This window comes from Hypanus sabinus, chromosome 4 (assembly GCF_030144855.1).
Source record: "Hypanus sabinus isolate sHypSab1 chromosome 4, sHypSab1.hap1, whole genome shotgun sequence".
In the NCBI taxonomy this organism is placed as follows: domain Eukaryota; kingdom Metazoa; phylum Chordata; class Chondrichthyes; order Myliobatiformes; family Dasyatidae; genus Hypanus; species Hypanus sabinus.
The window spans coordinates 139814985-139836095 of NC_082709.1; the positions used below are offsets into that span (position 1 = coordinate 139814985).

Consider the following 21111-nt stretch of genomic DNA (forward strand, 5'->3'; position numbering starts at 1 on the left):
TGGCGGTATGAAGCGATATGAGACAAAGTGAGGACTGTTGGAAATCAGTGTTTTTTCAAATAATACTTTTTAAAAGATTAGTACTTTTTGGAAACTCGTATTTTTCACAATATACGGTGTTTCATTCCCACTCACTGGTAGAAAGCGATATAGCAACTAGGCTGGGCTTCAGCCCTCTCTTCCTCCCCATTCCTGATGAAGGGTCTTGGCCCGAAACGTTGGCTACTCTTTTCTCACGGATGCTGCCTGACCTGCTGAGTTCTTCCAGCGTTGTGTACGTATTCTTTGAACCACAGCATCTGCAGTTGTATTTTTGTGTTTTGTAGCAACTAAACTAATGTTTTATCACCTTTCTCATTTTCCATTGGCTAAGTATTAGCGTTTACCCATGTGATGTAATTGTTTGGATTATGTAGTCCATTAACTGGTTTATTTCTAAGAAACTTCTTATCTTCTCTATAAAAGTGATGGATTTTTCAGAGGCACCATCTTTATTTCTTCTGTGGCTGCATTCATTCACGTCTTTGTATAGTTTTTCAGCTCTTAATTTATTTCACTTAGTATATGCATCTTTTTTGTACACTTAAATAAACAATCATTAGAATTAAGACTGCTTGTGATTTTTGACTCCCAGAAGAACCCCAAGGATCAGAAAGTAAACAGATCCAACATTTATCACATAAAACAATTCTTAAATGTTTTATTCACAAAATCTTATGATAATACTGAATGTAAACTGATAAGAATATCAAAATAATATTGTAATTGAAAAATTGACAGAAACTGGAAATCTGAAAATAAAGGAAAGTACTTCATGTACTAAGCAATTAGGCAGCATTGGTAGAGAGATCAATGACCTTTCGTGACAAGAGAGAAAAGGTTATGATCAAAGGTCATTGAACTGAAAGGTTAACTGTGTTTCTCTCCCCAACTTCATGTATTTAAAAACTTACATAACTGATTTAAATTTATTACTTTAAAATTTATTGGCTCATAGATTTAACCAGAATGTTGGTATCTTTTCATGTGGGATGTATTCTGATAAATTGGATCTTTAACCATTCGAAGTTGTTTTCTTCTCCCTGTTAAAATGAAAAAGAAATTTGTCTATACCTTTTGTAAATATCAAGTACAATGGTCATACCAATTAATTAGGTCTGCAATTGGAAAGGCTATGCAAGGTCATTGATAAGACTTTAGCACTGGAGATGACCACAATGTACTGTTGAACATTGTGGGCATGCTATGTTGGCACAGAATGTGTGGCGACATTTATCGGATGTTGTCAATACATCCTTGGTGTGTTGGCTGTTAGCACAAATGACGCGGTTCACTGTATGTTTCGATAAATCTGAATCTGAATTTGGTACCACCAGAAGAGAGTCTTAAATAATGGCACCAGAGTGAAATAAACAGTTTCTGTACCACAGGTGGGTTTTATAGTCAGCAAAGTCTATAATGTTGTTGACATTGCCCACATTTTATAAGAATGTAATTGACGTCAATATCCAAGTTGGCATGCATTGATGTTACATTGGAATTTTGTGCATATCATATTACTGAGAAAGACTTTAAGAGTCATTCTTCAAACAGGGATTAGGCCCTTTGATTTCTAACTATTGTGATTAATACCCCCACAAGATGAGGCCGCCTCATGCATAGCCTGCATGGGGCAGACCACATTCACTGACATGTGACCTGAAAAGTATCTTTAGATGGGCCACTAGAATCACATCAAAGAAATTGTATTTACCTGAATGTGGAAGGGGGAGATTTATCATCTGGGTGTTTTCAGTGATTATTGCTGGAAAATTGAAGTTTAACGGTCAGACATAGAGAAGTTCAGCTTGGTCACAATGCCAAATATAATTATTTTAAATGGACAACAATCTCTCATTCACGATCATGCATATAGAAATATATTAAATTTTTGGACTGGGATCATTTACTTGTTGTTTTATTAGAATAAAATAAACCATGCATAATATGGGAGCTTTGGAGAGCTCCTGCTTCAGTGTGGATTTCATAAAACCATAAGACATGGGAGTAGAATGAAGCCATTTGGCCCTTTGAGTCTGCTTTGCTATTCCATCATGGCTGATGTATTATCCCTCTTAAACCTATTCTCCTGCCTTTTCCCCATAACCTTTGATGCCCCAATTAACGAACACCCTATCAAACTCCACCTTAAATATACCTTATGACTTGGTCTGTGGCAATGAGTTATACAGATTCACCACCCTCTGGCTAAAGAAATTTTTCCTCATCTTTGTTTTAAATGGACCTCCCTCGATTGTGCCCTCTAGTCCTAGACACCCTCATTATAGGACGCATCCTCTCCACATCCACTCTGTCTAGGTTTTAAAATATTTTATAGGTTTCAAAGAGAACCTCTCTCGTTCCTCTAAACTCCAGCGAGTTCAGGCCCAGAACCACAAAACACTCTATCAAACATATGAAAACTAGACATCATGGGTTAAGGGTGAAAGGTGAAATGCTTAAGGGAAACGAGGGGGAACCTCTCCATGCAGAGGATGGTGAGAGTGTGGAATAGGCTGCCAGTGCAAGCTGGGGATGCAGGTCATTTAAGAGAAATTTGGATAGGTACATGGATGGGAGGAGCATGGAAGGCTATGGTCTAAGTGCAGATTAATGGGACTAGGCAGATTAATGGTTCAACATGGAATAAATGGTCCAAAAGGCCTGTTTCTGTGCTGGATGGTCCTAGGATTCTGATATTGGAGAAGATTCTCAAGGACAGAATTTATGATCATTTGAAGAAGCATTATTATTAGGGATAACTAGCATGGCTTTGTGAATGGCAGATTGTGCTTCATGTGCCTAATAACATTTTGAAGAGGTAACAAAACCATTTGAAGGTAGAGCAGTGAGTGTGGTGTAAATGTATTTTATTAAGGCCCTTGACAAGTTTCTCCACAGTGGGCTCATTGAGAAGATCATGAAGCATTGGATGCATTGACCTTGGCTATGTGGATTTGGAATTGACTTGCTCACAAAAGGTGATAAAGGTATTATATGGTGCACATTCTGCTTGGGGGTCGGTGACTCATAGTGGTCTGTGGGGATCTGTTCTAGAATCCCTGCTCTTTGTGATTTTTATAAATGGCTTGGATGAAAAAATAGAAGGGTGGGTTAGTAGGTTAGTGGATAACATAAAGGTTAGATGTGTTGTGGGTAGTGTAGAAGATTGTCAAAGATTACAGTGGGTTAAAGAAAGGATACAGAGTAAGATGAAGAAGTGGCAGATGGAGTTCAAACTGGAAAGGTTTGACTTTTTAAACTTTGGAAAATCAAACTTGAAGGTGAAATACAAGGTTAATGACAAAATACATAATATTTCATGATAATATTCATAATCCAAGTCCATAGATCCCATAAAATTGTCACACAAATTAATAGGGTGATTAAGAATACTTATGGTGTGCTGGTCTTTATTAATCAGGGGATTGAGTTCAAGAGACATTATGTAAAGTTGCAGCTTTATAAAACACTAGTTAGACCACACTCAGTTCTCGTTGTCCCATTATAGTAAGAATGTGGAATGTTCAGAGAAGGTGCTGAGGAGATTTACCAGGATACTTCCTGGATTAGAGGGCATGTTTTATGAGAAAAGTTGGAGTGAGTTAGGACTTTTTCTTTGGTGCCAATGAGGATGAGATATGACTTGATAGAGGTGTTTAAGAGTATGAGAGGCATAGATACAGTGGACAGGCAGCACCTTTTTCCAAGAGTGGCAAAGGCTAATACAGAGGACATCAGTTCAAGGTGAGTGGAGGAACTCTTACAGGACATGTCAGAAGCAGACTGTTTTAGAGTCATGGTTCCTGGAATGCTCTGTCAATGACACTAGTAGAGGCAGATGCAGTAGGGGTGTACGAGACTCTTAGATAGAACAGTCACTGTTGTTTTCTGCGAGTCATGGGGTCGGGATTGTTATGTGTAAGGAGATGGTGATCATTATTGTGGTTGTTCTTTGTTGCTGGGGAGAGATGATATTGGGGTCTGCGAGTTTTGTTTCTTTTCTTTTTCATGTGGTGGGGTAGTTAACGTCTTTTCTTTCAACAGCTCACATGGTTTTTCTGTACTTAACAGTTATCTGGAGTAGACAAGTATCAGATTTGCATTGTACATGCATTCTCTGACAATAAAATTAACCCTTGAACCTTTGGATGTGAGAAAATTGGAGGGTTATGAGCTGTGTGGGAGGGAGGGGTTAGACAGATTGTGGAGTAGGTTTATATTGCTTGCTCAACATTGTGGGCCCAAGAGCCAATACTGTGCTGTACGGTTCTCTGTTCTACTATTAAATTAAAATTAGTCGCATCAGTGCTGCATTTCCTTTAGCAACTATGTATGAAAATCATCTGCATCATGATGGCCTTAAAGCAGAAATTCAGATCAATCTGCCTATAAAGGTGCTGTATCTATCTTTTAATAGTCCAAGTGAACAAGCACTTGCCCTTGAATGCCTCACTTTTCTCTGGTTATTCTATGGAAAGTTGTTACCAGCAGACTTAAAGAATGTTGTCCTCACTATAAAATGAACATTTTTATTTAACAATCAGATCAGGTTTGCTATCACTGGCATGTGTCATGATGTTTGGTAACTTAGCGGCAGCATAATACAGCAGTTAAAAAAAAGTAAAAATAAATAATTAAGTAAATCAATTACAGTATCTGTATATTGAATAGATTAAAAATTGTGCAAAAGCATAAATGATATATATTAAAAAGTGAGGTAGTGTTCATGGGTTCAATGTCCATTTAGCAATGGAATAGCATAGGAGGAAAAGCTGTTCCTGAATCATTGAGTGTGTATCTTCAGGCTTCTGTACCTCCTGCCTGATGGTACCAATGAGAAAATGACTTGCCCTGGGTGCTGGGGGTCCTTAATCATGGACGCTGCCTTTCTGAGACACCGCTCCTTGAAGATGTCCTGGGTACTTTGTAGGCTAGTACCCAAGATGGAGCTGATTAAATTTACAACCCTCTGCAGCTTCTTTCAGTCCTGTGCAGTAGCCCACCCCCCCATACCAGACAGTGATGCAGCCTGTCAGAATGTTCTTTGTGGTACGTCTATGTTGGTATTTATCATGGCTGCTGGTATGCTTCAAATACATTTCATGGGAAGTCAGTGCGTAGTTCATGTCTGTTCTGAAATTTCCACGTCCACATTTAAAAAATTCAAACATCCTCCTCCTCAGATAAGTGACAAGAACACTGATTTTGGCTGAGCTAATTCAGTACTAGGGCATTATTACAGAAGTCAGTAATTATTCGCTGTGAAAATGGAAAACAAGCTCTACTACCTCGGGTTATTGTCATTGGTGTCTGCTGGAAAACTAAAATCCAGGATCAGTCATAGATAAGATCAGCAGTGCCAAGTAGAGTATAGAATCACCTGCCACCACTCTTTCATTTCGATTCACCCGTAAAGAAGTGTAAAGCAGCCGTGGACTATTAAATGCAACTAATGAAGAGCAAATGATTTATCCATGTAGTAATATAGATCTAGTATGCATGTTATACAATGCATACTATGCATTACATATACTTAGTACAAAATCATAATTCACCTCTCTGTATGATACACTGCACATGCTAATAGCACATTGTTATAATGCTCAGTCAACTCACTGTTATCACACAAATAGCACTCTAAATGGTACATTGACCATATAGTTCACATGATACCTAATGACCAGCTCTCCCCCCACTCTAGCCCTCCCTCCACCCTCCCAAACACTCTTCCTCCTTCACTAATCCCCCATCACCTCCCTCACCCCTCCCCACTCTCCACTGCCCATGTTCCTTGGACTGACTCCTCCACCTCTCCTCCTCACTCCCCATCTCCACACCTCCACAACCTTTCCACCACTCCCCACTCTTCCCCCCTTCTCTGCCTTTCCCCCTCTCCCCCTTCTCTCCTCCTCCACTCTCCCTCATCTCTTTCATGTTCCCCAGCCATATTCCCCCACCTCTCTCCCTCACTCCCCATATCCGCACCTCTTCACCCCACCCCTCTCCCTTCACCCATATCTAATCCACACTCTCCCTGGATGCCCCTCTCACCCCCTTCTCCCTCTTTCCCACTACTCTCTCCCCACCACTCCCACCAACTGTATGCCCCTCTCCGCACCTCTCCCCATCATTTCCCTGTCTCTATATGTACCTCTCCATCTCTTTCCTGTTCCCCACCCCCACCCACTCCTCCTCTCTCCCCTCCTGTTCCACCACTCTCCTCACCAATTTCCACTCTCCTCTTCCTGTCTTCCCTCATCCCTTCCCACCTCCTTTCCTCACATCCTTTCCATATCCCTCTCCCTACCTTCTCCTCTCTCCTCTCCTTCCTCCTCTCCCCTTCTTCCTGTCCCTCTTTCTGCACCCTTTATCCACTCACATCTGTACCCCATCTCTTTGCACTCCACTCTCTCCCACCCCATTCTTCCCCTCCCCCTCCCTCTCTCCCCTCCTTCCCCCCTACAACTTCCTCGCACCACTCTCCGTACACCCCACTCACACCTCCCTCCCTTTCTCTCCCCATTACCTCCTCTCACCCTACCCGTTCCACCTCTCCTCTTTCTTTCCCTCTAGCCCCTCTTTCCCAATCCCCTGTCTCCATTCTCCTCCACTTCTACCTTCTACCCTCCTCTCCCAACTACTCTCATCATCTCCCCTCAACCCTCCCCACCACTCTCCCCCCACTGTCTGCACCTCTACTTGTCTCTTCACACTTCAGTTTCCTCTACACCACCCCCTCTCCTCCTCCCGACTCATCTCCCTCCCCTTCCCCCTTCATCCCTCCCTTTCACCCTTCCCCCTCCCCTCCTCTCCCTTCCCCTTCTGTGCTACCCCTTCCTCCCCACCATCCTCCTGTCCCCCCTCACCTTCAACACTTTACCCACCCCATCACTCTCTTTCACCCTCCGCCATTCTTCCCTGTCTCCATGTCCTTCCCTCCCTGATGCACCATCAATAACTCTCTCTGAGACGTGAAGGCGAGGTATTGGCTTTTATTGACTGGAAGAAAGAACAAGCAGTAGTTGACCACCATACTACATCCTGGAGACTGAGGGCCGGGCTCAGGCCTCAATCGCTTTTATGCCGGGGTCTGTGGGAGGAGCCACGGTCAGTGGGAGGGGCCACAGCAGCAGTTAGCAAGGGGGGCGTGTCCAGACAGGTATATGTAGTTCACCACACTCTCCATCACTCTCCCCTCCATCTCTCCACTCCGCTCTCTCACTCTCTCTTTACCCTCCCTTCCACCCTCCCCTCTCACCTTTCCCCTACTGTCCCCCTTTCTCTAGTCACCCCTCTCTTCCCCCACCCCTCCGTCCTACTTTCCCCATTCACCCCCCCACACCACTCTCCTTTCTGCCCTCGCCTCTAATTTCTCTCCCCTCCTCCTCTCTCTCCACTTACCTCCACGCCCTCTTTCCCTTCACCTCCACGCCCTCTTTCCCTTCCCCATCCCCACCTCCCCTTTCACCTCCCTGCTCTGTCCCCTCCCTTCTGTCTCTCCCTCTCTCTTCTTCTCACCCCTCTTCCCCTCCTTCCTCTTTCTATCTTCTTTGCTCTCTATCCTCTCCAATCCCCCTCTCACCTCTCTGCCACCTCCCCTCCACCTTTCCTCTCTTCCCCCTTTCTCCACTCCCCCCATTCTTTACCCTTCCCCTGGCCCCTCCACCTCCCTCACCTCCTGCTCCCCTCTCTCTCCCCTTTTCCTCTCACTCCCCTCATATCTCCCACTCCTCCCATTTTTTCCTCCCCTTGTTCCCGCCCTTTCCTGATCCGTCCCCTCCCCTCCCCTTCTGTCCCCTCTCTGCCCCTCTCCCCAATCCCTCACTTTTCTCTCACCCTTCCCTCATTCTTTCCTCCCACCCCTCTCTTCTCCCTCTCCCTGTCCCACTCTCACTGATCCCTCTCTTCTTCCTTCCCCCTTCTCTTACTGACTACCCCTTCCCCTACCTCTCGCTGCCCTCTCCCCTTCCCCTCATTCTCTCCTCCTCCTCACCCCTCCCCTCCTCACCATCCCCTTTCCCTACCCCTTTCACTCCTTCTCTTCCCCTACATCCCTCCATTCTCCCTACATCCTCTCACCCTCTATTCTCAACTCTGCACACCTCTCTCCCTCTATAAATGTATCAAAGATATTACCCATCAATTTCACAATTCTTTCTTAGAAAGGAAACAGGTTTTAATCAGTTTTATTTGCCTACCAAAATCCCTAGGGTGGTATATATTCTCAAGATTTTGTTGGAAAGGAATAAGATGTTTCATTTTATTCAAAACGGTTCCTTGTCCCAATTTTTTTTAACAGTTTAAATACCTTGCTGCACCTGAGTAGACAACTAGTATATCATCAGACATTTGACTGAGTCTCTTGAGGGAAGGAATTGAATGCTTCATAGCATTAATAAGATATTTCCACAAGTTTTTACTCTCGATCTCATCTGAGGTGCTTTGTAGAAATAGTTTATTTTTGCTTATTGAAAACAGATGGGATATTATACTGAACCTACACATTTAAAATGCCTTAATTTCGTGGTTCTTGGCATGTAACTTGGTCTTCTGTGTTCCTGTTTTGCTTTTGACAAGTTTTTCACCTGTGAGCATGCTTCTGGGCCAAAAATAATACCCATTTTATCTAACATTTTAATAAATAAAACACAAATGAGTTACTCCGTTCTTTTGCGAAAGTCAATTTAGTTTCAAAAATCTTTTTAGATGCAATAATTGTCAAGTCATAACTGTTCACTGATTAGATATAATTCATGAATGCTGCCATTTTGTTGCATTTAGCAGCTGTTTGTTTGTTGTTCCCATAATTTACTGAGGAACACACGTTGTTTTAAGTGGTTGCTTAACTATGCACCTGAAAATGACTGCACGATGGCAGGAGGCCTCTGATCCTGCTAGATTATTTCACTTTGATTACACATTGTAATTGCAATGTTGTTAAAAATATCACAGCTTGATTCCATTTAACAACATGATGAATGTGTTCATCACTATGTTTGAAACCTCAGGGGTAAAAATTCACATTTGGTTGCTCACACCAAATGGCGTTGTATCCTGTTATATACGACTCCTTAATATTTGCTCTATTGCAATCAATGGTCTACAATAGGTCAATATTGATTGCCCCTACTGACACAGAAGATAATCAAACATTTTATGTTTTAATAATTTAAGGCATTACTTTAACACTTACCCGGAACTGCATTTCTTTTCTTGATAATGCATATCATCACCACAACCATCCCAAGTGCGATGGCTGATGCACATGATATTAAAGCTGTTGTAAAAGAAGAAAAGCTTAGATAAAACTTCTGAAGGTTAGTTGTGGTGGCAATAAACTGAATAAAGAATTATAGAGTAGAGTCATAGAAAAATACAGCACAGAAGTAGGGCCTTCAGCCCATCTAGTGCATGCTGAAACGTTTAAGCTACTGAATCTAGTCCCATCGACCTGTACCCAGAGCATAACCCGCCATATCCCTATCATCTATGTACCTATTCAAACTTTTCTTAAATGCTGAAATTGTGTTTGCATCTTCCACTTGCACTGGCCACTCATTCCACAGTCTTACGACTCTCTGAGTGAAGAAGTTTTCCCTCATATATCCCTTAAACTTTTCACCTTTCTTCCTTAACCCATGACTTCTAGTCCCACCCAACCTGCTTGTATTTACCCTTTCTATGTCCCTCGTAATTTTCTATAACACTATCAAATCTCCCCTCAAGCATCTATATTCCAAGGAAAAAGTCCTAACCTGTTCAAACTTTCCTTATAACTCAGGTCCTCCAATCCGTCAAATACCTCACACTTGTCTGCATTAAATTCCATTTGCCATTTTTCAGCCCATTTTTCCCAGCTGGTCCAGATCACGCTGCAACCTCTGATAGTCTTCTTTGTTGTCCACTATACCCCCAACCTTGGTGTCATCTGAAAACTTGCTGATCCAGTCAATTATCACATTATCATCCCGATCATTGATATAGATGAAAAACAACAATCAACCCGTCACCAATTCCTGTGGCACTCCACTAGTCACAGGTCTCCAGTCAGAGAGTGAATCGTCCACTATCACACTCTGACTTCTCCCACAAAGCCAATGTCTAATCCAAGTTACTACCTCATCTTGAATGCCGAGTAACAGAACCTGCTTTACAAATCTCCCATGCAGGAGTTGTCAAAGTCCATGTAGGCAACATCCACTGCCTTGCCATCATCCACTTTCCTGGTAACTTGCTTGAAAAGCTCTGTAAGATTGGTTAGACATGACCTACCAGGCAGAAAGCAATCCTGACTATTCCTAATCAGTCCACGCCTATCCAAGTATTTGTATATCTGGTCCCTTTCAAGTACTGATGTCAGGCTCACCAGCCTATAATTTCCTTGTTTCTTTTTAGAGCCTTTCCCAAACAGCAGAACAACATTAGCTATCCTCTAATTTTCCAGTACCAAACTTGTCGCAATGGATGATTTTGTCGCAAAGTCTCTGCTGGGCCTCTGCAATTTCTGCACTTGCCTCTCACACAGAGTTATCAGACCCTGGGGAATTATCCACCCAATTTGTCAGAAAACAGCAAAAATCTCTGCCTCTGTAATCTGTATACAGTCCATAACTACACTGCTGCTTTGCCTGATTTCTATAGACTAGGTATCCATTTCCAGAGTAAATACAAATGGAAAAATCCATTTCGGATCTCCCTTATCTCTTTTGGCTCCACACATAGACTACCATTCAGATCTTCTAGAGGACCAATTGTGTCCCTTGCAATCATTTTGCTCTTCATGCATCTGTAGAAGCCTTTAAGATTCTTTTACCTTGCCTGCTAGCACAACCTCATTTACCCCTTCTGCTTTCTTTCTTAAGTGTTCTCTTGCCAGTTCTTGTAGTTCATAAGTACCTCACTTGATCCTACCTGTCTATACCTGCTATGCACCACTTTTTTTTCTTAATCAGGGCCTCAATATCTCTTAAAAACCAAGGTTCTCTAGAAACTTATCTTTAGCTTTTATTCTGACAGAGATATATTAGTTTTGTACTCTCGAAATTTCACTTTTGAAAGCCTCCTACTTGCCAATTACACCTTTGCCAGTAAACAGCCTGTCCCAACCCATATTTGCCAGATCCTTTCTGATACCATCAAAATTGGCCTTTCTCTAATTTAGAATCTCAACCCATGGACTTGGCCTTTCTTTTCCATACTTACTTTGAAACTAATGGCATTATAATCACTGGATGCAAAGTGTACCCTTTCACAAGCTTCTGCACCTGCCCTGACTCATTCCCTAATAGGAGATTGAGTATAGCAACTCTGTCATTGGGACTTCTATGTACTGATTAAGGAAATTGTCCTGAACACATTTGGCGAACTTTATCCCCTCTAGTCCTTTCACAATATGGGAGTTCCATTCAATATGTGAAAGTTAAGATCACCTACTGTAACAACCTTATGTTTCTTGCAACAGTCTATCATTCTTTTACAGATTTGTTCTTCTGAATTTGTTGGAATGTTGGGTGGTCTATAATATAGCTCCATTAACATGGTCATAAGTTTCTTATTTTTCTGTTCCTCTCATAAAGCCTCACTAGATGAGTACTCCAGACTGAGCATTGCCATGATATTTTCCCTGATTAGTAATGCCAACCCTCCCCTTTAATTCCTCCTGCTGTGTCACATCTAAAACAAAGGAACCCTGGAATATTGAGCTGTCAGTCTTGCCCCTCCTGCAACCAAGTCTCACCAATAGCTACAATATTATAATTCCAGGAGTTGATCCATGTCCTGAGTTCATCTGCCTTTTCTACCATACTTCTTGCATTGAAATATATGCAGATCAGAACACTAGTCAACCTTTTGCTTGCTGACTTTGTCTGAGGTCTTAACAACATCTGTCTCCACAACCTCGCCACCATCCATTTTAGCACTCTGTTTCCCATTCCCCTGCAACTCTAGTTTAAACACCATCCCCTACCCTGCACCCCCTCCCCATGCAGCACCAGAAAATATTCCTGCTAAGATAATTGTCCTCATCCATTTCAGTTGCATACCATCTCTTCTGTATGGGTCTCACCTCCCCTGGAAGAGAGCCCAATGATCTAAATATCTGACACTCTCCCTCCTATAGCAACACCTTAGCCACATGTTAAACTGTATAATCTTTCTAGTTTTGGTCTACTAGCATGTGGCACAGGTAGCAATCCTGATATCGCAGCCCTGGACGTCCTGTCCTTTAACTTAGCACCAAACTCCCTGTACTCATTTAGCAGAACCTTGTCACTCTTCCTACTTATGTCATTGTTACCTACATGGACTATGACCACAACCTCCAGCTGTTTACCCTTCCAGTTAAGAAAGCCAAAGACTCGGTCTGACATGTCCCGGACCCTGCCACCCGGGAGTCAACATACCATCCGGGAATCTCGTTCTCGTCCACAGAACCTCATTCCTGTTTCCCTCCCCAATCACCACAGCTTGCTTCTTCTCTCAACTTCCCTTCTGAATCATAGAGCCAGACGCAATTCCAGAGATCTAATTGCTGTGCTACGTCATCCAAAAAAGGCTGTGTTCCTTTGCTACGTCATCCCCTCCCAACAGTATCCAAAGTGGTATTCCTATTGTTGAGGGGGTTGACCACAGTGGTATTCTGCACAGACTGTTTAATTCCTTTCCCCTTCCTGACTGTCACCTAGTCTCCTATACCCTGCTCCTTGGGTGTAAGTAGTTCTATCTTTTGATAAGTTTCACAATGCTTATTGTTACACCTTTATAAGCAAACAGCATTGTTTTTCTGGGGGTACTTTATTATGAATTATTCTTGTGAAAGTTACAGTGAAATTGGAATTCCATGCAGTGGATTTTGTGGGTGGTGGTACAATGACTGTAGTGGAGAAATTAGTTGATTGGTACTAGTTAGGCAGAATGCTTTGTAATGGATGGCATTGAGCTTCTTGAAAGTTATTGGAGCAAGTGTGCAACTCATCCATGCAAGTGTGGGGTATTCTATTGCATTCCTAACTTGTGCTTTACAGCCATTTGAAAGGCTCTGAGGTGGGTCACCCACCACAAGGTGCCCAGCTTCTGACTTCCTCTTGTCATCACAGCTCCTGCATGGCTGGCCCAGTCAATGGCAAACCCAGCATTTGGCATTAGGAATCCCTTTGATTGTCAAGAGCTGTTGGTTAGGCTCGCTTGCTGGAGGTTTGTCACTTACCCACAGGTTGCTGCATTAATATGACTTGCAATTACCAGATATACTCGCCTGCTTCCCAGCAAGAGAATAAAATTGAATGCCCCCAAAAATAGAACAGTACAACATAGGAACAAGTCCTTCAACCCACGATGCCAATTTAAATTATCCCATCTGCTTACACAAGGTCTATTATCCCTCCACTCCCTGTCTGTACAAGTGTCTGCTTGAGTGCCTCTTAACCACCACTGATGCATCTGCTTCTACCACAGCTCTTGACAGTGCGTTCCAGGCACTTACCATTCTCCGTATGGGGAAAAATTGTCTTGTAAATCTTTCTTAAGCATATCTTTAAACTATTATATTTCAAACTGGAACACGCTGGCCACAGACCTCCAATCAGAATAAAATCTTCCACCACCTCCTCCTGTCTTCTGTAACAAAGCCAGTTTTAAATCCAGTCTAACTCCGTGGATCCCTTGTACCTTAATCTTCCAGATTAGTTTATCATTGGGAACTTTGATGGGTGCTTTACTAAAGTTCATGTAGACACATCTACTACCCTACTCTTATCAATCATCTTTATCACCCCTTCAAAGACACAGTCATGTTTGTAAGACATGGCCTTCCCCGCCCAAAGCCAAGATAACTTTCCTCATCAGATGCAAGTAAACCTTATCCTTATGAATCTTTTCCAGTAACGTCCCTACCACTGATTTGAGGTTCACCAGCAATAATTTGTTGGATTATCCTTATTGCACTTCTAAAATAAAGTAACATCATTGGCTTCAGCCCTCAGGGACCTCACCTACGGCTAAAGAGAATACAAAGGTTTAAGAGACTGCAGAGCAGGAACCTGAAGCCACTGACAGTGTTCCGAAGGATCTCAGTGGGTCACGCAACATCTGTCAGCGGAAAGAATCTGTCACTGTTTCAGGACTGATGCAGAGTTGCAGCCTGGATCACCAGTAATTTCTTTCCTCCCACAGATGCTGCATGACCTTCTGAGCTCATCCAGCATATTATTTATAGATCCCTTCAGGCAGTGGGAATGTATCCACCTTAACAATCATCAAGAGATTCAACATCATCTCCTTGATGTCAACAAGCCTTAGAATATAAACATACCCTCTATTAACGCACTTTCCTCTATGCTCTCCTTGGTCAATATTGATGCAAAGTACTCATTTAATACATCATCTATTTCCATAGAACATTACAGCACAGAAAAAGGCCTTTTGTCCCTTCTTGGCTGTGCTGAAGTTTTCTGCTTGGTCCCACTGATCTGCACCTGGACCATATCCCTCCATACACCTTTCATCCATGTACCTGTCCAAGGTTTTCTTAAATGTTAAAAGTGAGCCCGCATTTACCACTTCATCTGGCAGCTCATTCCACACTCCCACCACTCTCTGTGTGAAGAAGCCCCCCCCCCCATGTTCCCTTTAAACTTTTCCCCCTTCACCCTTAACCCATGTCTTCTGGTTTTTTTCTCCCCTAGCCTCAGTGGAAAAAGCCTGCTTGCATTCACTCTATCTATACCCATCATAATTTTATACACCACTATCAAATCTCCTCTCATTCTTCTACACCCCAGGGAATAAAGTCCTAACCTACTCAACCTTTCTCTGTAACTCAGTTTCTCAAGTCCCGGCAACATCCTTGTAAACCTTCTCTGCACTCTTTCAACCTTATTAATATCCTTCCTGTAATTCGGTGACCAAAACTGCACACAATACTCCAAATTCGGCCTCACCAATGGTTGAAGGCATAAATACCCACTTGTGTCCTTCAGTTAAGGTAGGAAGGTCATTAATGGTTAGGCAAAGGGCATTGCCCTGTAGCTGTCTTGTCTTGTGTTTGGGATGATTTATGTCCAACACTTCAGCCATCTATCTCTGTGCAAGATATGACTCCCACTACTGGAATGTTTTCCCTTTGTTGCCACTAAGTTCAGTTTTACAAGGATAAAACTTAGTCAAATGTTGTCTTGATATTAATGTGCAGACTTTCTCGCTCACCTCTACATTTTAACTCTCATGATTGCAATGAAATCTGGAGTCAAGCGGTCAAGGTCAAACCTAGACAGGGAATCAGTGAGTAGATTGTTTGTGAATAATTATCACTTGGACACACTCTCACTTGATTTTCCTAATAACTGAGAACAGAGTGATTTGGTGATAATGAGATGGATTGCTTTGTCTTTTTTTGTGACCAAGACATATCTGCGTAATTTTTCATATTTCCAGGTTGATGCCAATATTTACGCTGGAATGCTTGACAAGAACACAGTACAGGAAGGCATGTCTTCAGCATTACAGTTGGGATTTTGTCCAGTCCCGAAGCCTTTGCTGTATCCCGTGCTCTCAGCCATTTCTTGACATCATGCAGAGTCACTCAATTGATTCCTATTTGGTACTTTGCAAGAAGATTATCAATAAAATGAAAACGAGACAACACAATCTTGTACATGGTTTGAAATGCTAGATTTCTCCTGCTTCAGATTTAGTAATTTTAAGTTAGTTACTGAAATGGTTTTGACAAGGAATTCGTTTTAGAATTCAACAGCTGGGCTTACATAAAAACACATAAAAATGGCCGTGCTTGTATCTGTTATAAACATATTCTTGTAAATATGACTTACTGTAAATTAATTTTTGAGAAATCAACCTGGTCTTGGCTGTATTCATGCCTGTTCAAAAGGTATAAAACATAAAAATACAATTATGCATGGAGTTATTAGGTATCTTATTGAGCACATGCTTCAAGCACTGTCTGAAAATGTGGGAAAGATAACTGAAAATATTAAAAAAAGGAAAAAATTCTGCAACAAAATAATACTGATTCCTGTTTTAATAAAGGTAAAACTATTATTTTGGAGAAGGAACTTACACAGCTTGAGAGAAAAAAAAACATGCATTTATACTCTGTTTTTTTTATAACAAATCACTTTACAGACAGTGAAGTAGTTCTGAAGGTTGTCCTTGTTGTAATATAGGAAAATAGCTTTTAAGTTTAACATGATAAGTTCACACACAACAGAACAATGTAACAAATGGCCAGATAATCCATTTCTGGGCAATGATTTTAGAGAAATAAATATTGGTCAGGATACCAGGAAAATCTCTAAATTATTTGACAATATACTCCATAATTTTAAATCTCTTTGAGAGGTGGGTTTGGGTTTGTGTTTAATGCATAAATTTTCACTACATAGTACTTCCTCAGGACTGGACTGAAATATCACCCTCTATTTTGTGCTTCCTTTTCTGGAGTGAATTTGAGGCTACACTCAGTTGACTTAGAGATACTAATGCTGCATTGAACCACAGAATACATTGGTAATCCTCATTTAGTCACAATTAATCATGTACATTTACAAATTCATCACTAGAAGCTCATAATAGCATCCAAACTACTAAACAGAAAAAAAAACTTTTTAAATGTACATGGAAGAAACACATCAGACCAACACGGTGACTTTATTCTTTAGGTAAGTACATTATGTAAATAGTACTAAAATTCATTGTGGATAAAATTAATTTTGTAATTCAATTCTCACTCCAAAATTGCTGTGTTAGGAAACTATTTAGGTGATGGATAAAGACACCCTGGTAGCTGTTTACATACTATGACCTGATGTGCAGAAGATTGTAGCTGATCAGGGTATTTTGTGAATGGAGTTGTTATCAGGTTTCAAATTAGAAGCAGTTGGGTGGTTTTCTTAGCTCAACAGCCCAGGGAATTGAGCAAGCTTTTAAATGCAAATGACTCTGTCCAGGTGCTTTTCATGGTATTTGACACATATTATGGCATATAAGGCAACAGGGAATGATAATTAGTCACCTGGGGAATGCAAACTCTTACTGAATGATTTTCAGTAAATCCACTCGTGACAGACTGGAGAAGTATATTATGAATTCAGGGCTGCAGTGATGTCAGCTGATAATGGTAAATGACCATGTGAAATTCATGGGAAAACTTCATAAATATAATATAAAACAGAATTCCATACAAAATATCCCAGTGTGAGTTGTGAATTTGATTGGTTAAAAACATAGTTGAGTGGAACTACACCGATGTTAAAGAGAAATAGATAACCACTGTGGAAAGGTCTCGGCCCAAAACATCGACTGTACTTTTCTCTATAGATACTGCCTGGCCTGCTGAATTCCCCCAGCGCTTTGTGCGTGTTGCTTGGATTTCCAACATCTGCAGATTTTCTCCTGTTTGTGATCTGACCACTGCAGAAATCCATTGCTTGTATGTTTAACTATTATTCATCTCATAATGCATTTACATTAGTGAGCCTCTAAAGAAGACGTTTATTTTTTCCCAAATGGCTGTAGGTTGCTTTACAGCCTCTCAAATTCATATCTTATTATCCATTGAAAACCTGTTATCTATGTCATAAGAATACATAATGCAGGGCAAGTGATTTTAATTTTCACAAGCAAAAAGCTTAAAGTGTAAGATAAGACTTTAAAAAAACGTACCGATAGAGATGGTGTGGTTTTGAATTTCATTAAATGCTGGGTGTTTTATGAAGCAGATTTGGTCTTCCTCAGTGAAGTTGATAGCTGTAATGAGCTGGCTTTCCACAGTCACAGTGCCATTATCATTATCAGTCAAAATGTCTGTGAAATTTCCAACAATATTCTCTTTCCAGGCAATAGTTGCTGCTGGTTTACCTTTCGAAGCAATGCATTTCAACTTCTTGAGTCCATTTGGTAAAATAGTGACATTCACCATGACAACTGGTGGGACTGTAAAGAGAGAATTGTTTAGAATTATGATATATATCTAGCAAATGTACATCTGTTACTGAATACTACTGAGTTTCAGTTTGTTTCCTTAATTTGGATGGTTCTGAAAAAAAAACATTCTAGTAAATTCCAAGTTATCTTTGACTTCACTATGAAGAAGTCCATCCAAAATGGAAGACAAATTTGAAATGAATGTCAGAAAGTGACTGGAAAGTGAAATTCATTAAACCTTAATATTTTCCAAAAGTAATGAGAAAAAGCAGGCCTGTACAGGTAAACAATTCATTGATTCCTAATGTTATAAAAGCATTTTGAAGATCCTGCTTGATAACTCATTTCTAGGTGTGAAATAAATATTTCCTGCCTTGTTTAATTCTGTGTAAAACTCTTATTATAATCTTAACTATTGCAAAGTGGGATCATGAAACACTCGGTGTTTCCCAGAATCCATACCTTTCCAAGTTGAGATTTCCTGGGAAAACAACATGCTGGATTCATGTTCTATGGGTCACAAATTGAGTTTACCTCAACGCTGAACTAACATTTTGCAGCCCCATGGCTCCCAGTTGCTTGGAGCCATTCACAAGGTGGAACAAGCCACAGTCAGTACAGACTGAGGCCCTGCCCTAGAACTACCCCAGTGGCCTTCTGACAGCCAATGCTATCAAGGGATTTTTTTTCTAAATGACCAGAGCTGTTCATAAAGGTTGATATAAAAACAAGATAATTTCAAGAATTAATAATAAAAATAACATTTTTCACTTAAAATAATTAACTGATATAAATAGATTAATGCTTTCACATTGATTTTAAAAGTATTTAGCCTCATTAACATTCTAATGAAGGCTCACAATCCTATTCATAGATGCATGAACTATAACTGGTGTAAAGTTGAGTTAGATCTGGGTCCTCAGCTCAAGTCTTTATTGAAATCCTTTGGACTGTATGGACCAACCAGCTATAGCTGAAAATGAGGGCTCTTCTGCCACAGTGGTAATTGAGATTGAATGGAAAGGCTGTTTCATAGAAACATAGCAACAGAAATCATACAGCTCAATATAGGCCCTTCAGCCCACAATGCTGTGCTGAACATGTACTTACTTTAGAAATTACCTAGGGTTGCCCATAGCCCTCTATTTTTCTAAGCTCCATATACCTATCCAGGATTCCCTTAAAAGATCCTATCGTATCTGCCTCCACCACTGTCACCAGTGTTACGTCCGTAGCCCCCTCCTTTGTGAGAATCGCAAGATCACTGTTGGGTTGGGTCAAGGGGCCCAGGAAATGGGAGAAGAGACGTGCAGACTGTCTCGTTTCCCCAGTGATGTAAAGCTACGGGACATGGCCATTGTCTCTTGGAGACCAATTTGTGGATTGAGATACTATGCTACGTGAATGCCCTCGGGCAAAGTGGGCTGGTTGAGGGAGAGAGTGCACACCCCCAACCTGATTGATATCTACGACCCTGCGAGTCAGGATAAAAGAGGGGCTGTAGGAACAGTCCCTCAGACGCACCAGAAGAAACGTTAAGCGACCACGTAACAGCAGGAAGTAATCTGAAGGAGGCCATGTGCGTTCAGTTCCGTTGCTGGAATTGGTGGCTGGAACCACGGAAAATGGCTTTTAGCTAACAACGAGGAAACCCACTCCCCTGACTCAACGGATTGGCCTCATAAAAGACCTGGGCAAGTTTAAACCGCCTCGCTCTTAAACCCAAAAACTCTGCAGCTTGAACGAACTAACAGTGACTGTTATCTTTCCATCGGACAATACATTATCCCCTAGACAATGATAGAGCTATTTCTTATTGGTTATTATTATACCTGCACTTTAGATTTAGTATTGACGACGTATATTACCTGTATGTTTGCATTAATCTTATTTTTGTGCCCTTTATCAATAAGTACTTTTAAAAATAGTACCATCAGATTTCAATAGACCTCTCTATCTTTGCTGGTAAGTGATCCTTTGCTGGTACGGGATTTCGTAACACCAACAGTCCATTCCATGAACTCACCACTCTCTGCATAAAAAACTTAACCCTAACATTTCCTCTGTACCTGCTTCCAAGCACCTTAAAACTGTGCCCTCTCGTGTTAACCATTTCAGCCCTGGGAAAAAGCCTCTGATTATTTACACGATCATTGCTTCTCATCATCTTATACGCCTCTAACAGGTCACCTATCATCCTCTGTTGCTCCAAGGAGAAAAGGCCAAGTTCACTCAAACTATTCCCATAAGGTATGCCTTCCAATCTCATAAGGTATTCTCATAAGGTATGCAATCCAACGTCCTTGTAAATCTCCTCTGCACCTCTTCTATAGTTTCCACATCCTTTCTGTAGCGAGGCGACCAGAACTAAGCACAGTACTCCAAATGGGGTCTGACCAGGGTCCCATATAGCTGTAACATTACCTCTTGGCTCTTAAACTCAATCCAATGGTTGATGAAGGCCAATGCACTGTATGCCTTCTTAACCACAGAGTTAATAGCAGCTTTGAGTGACCTATGGACTCAGACCCCAAGGTTCCTCTGATCCTCCACACTGCCAAGAGTCTAACCATTAATACTATATTCTGCCATATATTTGACCTAACAAAATTAACCACCTCACACTTATCTGGGTTGTACTCCATTTGCCACTTCTCAGTCCAGTTTTGCATCCTATTGATGCCCAGTTGTAACTTCACAACACCCCGAAGCTTAGCGTCATCAGCAAATTTACTAACACATCCCTCCACTTCTTCATTCAGGTCATTTATAAATATCACGAAGAAAAAAGGTCCCAGAACAGATCCCTGAGGCACACCATTGGTCACCGACCTCCATGCAGAATATGACCCTTCTACAACCACTCTTTGCTTTCTGTGGGCAAGCCAGTTCTGGATCCACAAAACAAGGTCCCCTTGGATTCCATGCCTCCTTACTTTCTCAAAAAGCCTTGCATGGGGTACCTTATCAAATGCCTTGCTGAAATCCTTGAATGTAAAGCATGTGATGTGAACTTTGCATTCGTCTTGGAAGTTGGTCTTAAACGTTCTATTGTCTCACTAAATGTAGTCTCTTTGCTAGCTAGAATAAAGAATTTCCTGTTTTCTCTTGTATTATCTGGGCCTTAAC

At 41.4% G+C, this 21111-nt stretch overlaps 1 protein-coding gene across 1 annotated transcript in view; it reads right to left on the bottom strand.

The window, feature by feature from the left end:
- Positions 1–999: 999 nt before the first annotated feature.
- LOC132392166 (cell surface glycoprotein CD200 receptor 2-like) overlaps positions 1000–21111 on the bottom strand; it is a 47458-nt gene continuing 27346 nt past the window's right edge. Inside the window, exons 3-7 of the mRNA XM_059966016.1 lie at positions 17722–17991; positions 15870–15917; positions 9236–9319; positions 1754–1804; positions 1000–1082 (exon numbers count right to left, since the gene is read on the bottom strand). Of these exons, the coding sequence (XP_059821999.1) occupies positions 1000–1082; positions 1754–1804; positions 9236–9319; positions 15870–15917; positions 17722–17991 (536 nt within the window). The remainder of the gene's footprint in view (positions 1083–1753; positions 1805–9235; positions 9320–15869; positions 15918–17721; positions 17992–21111) is intronic.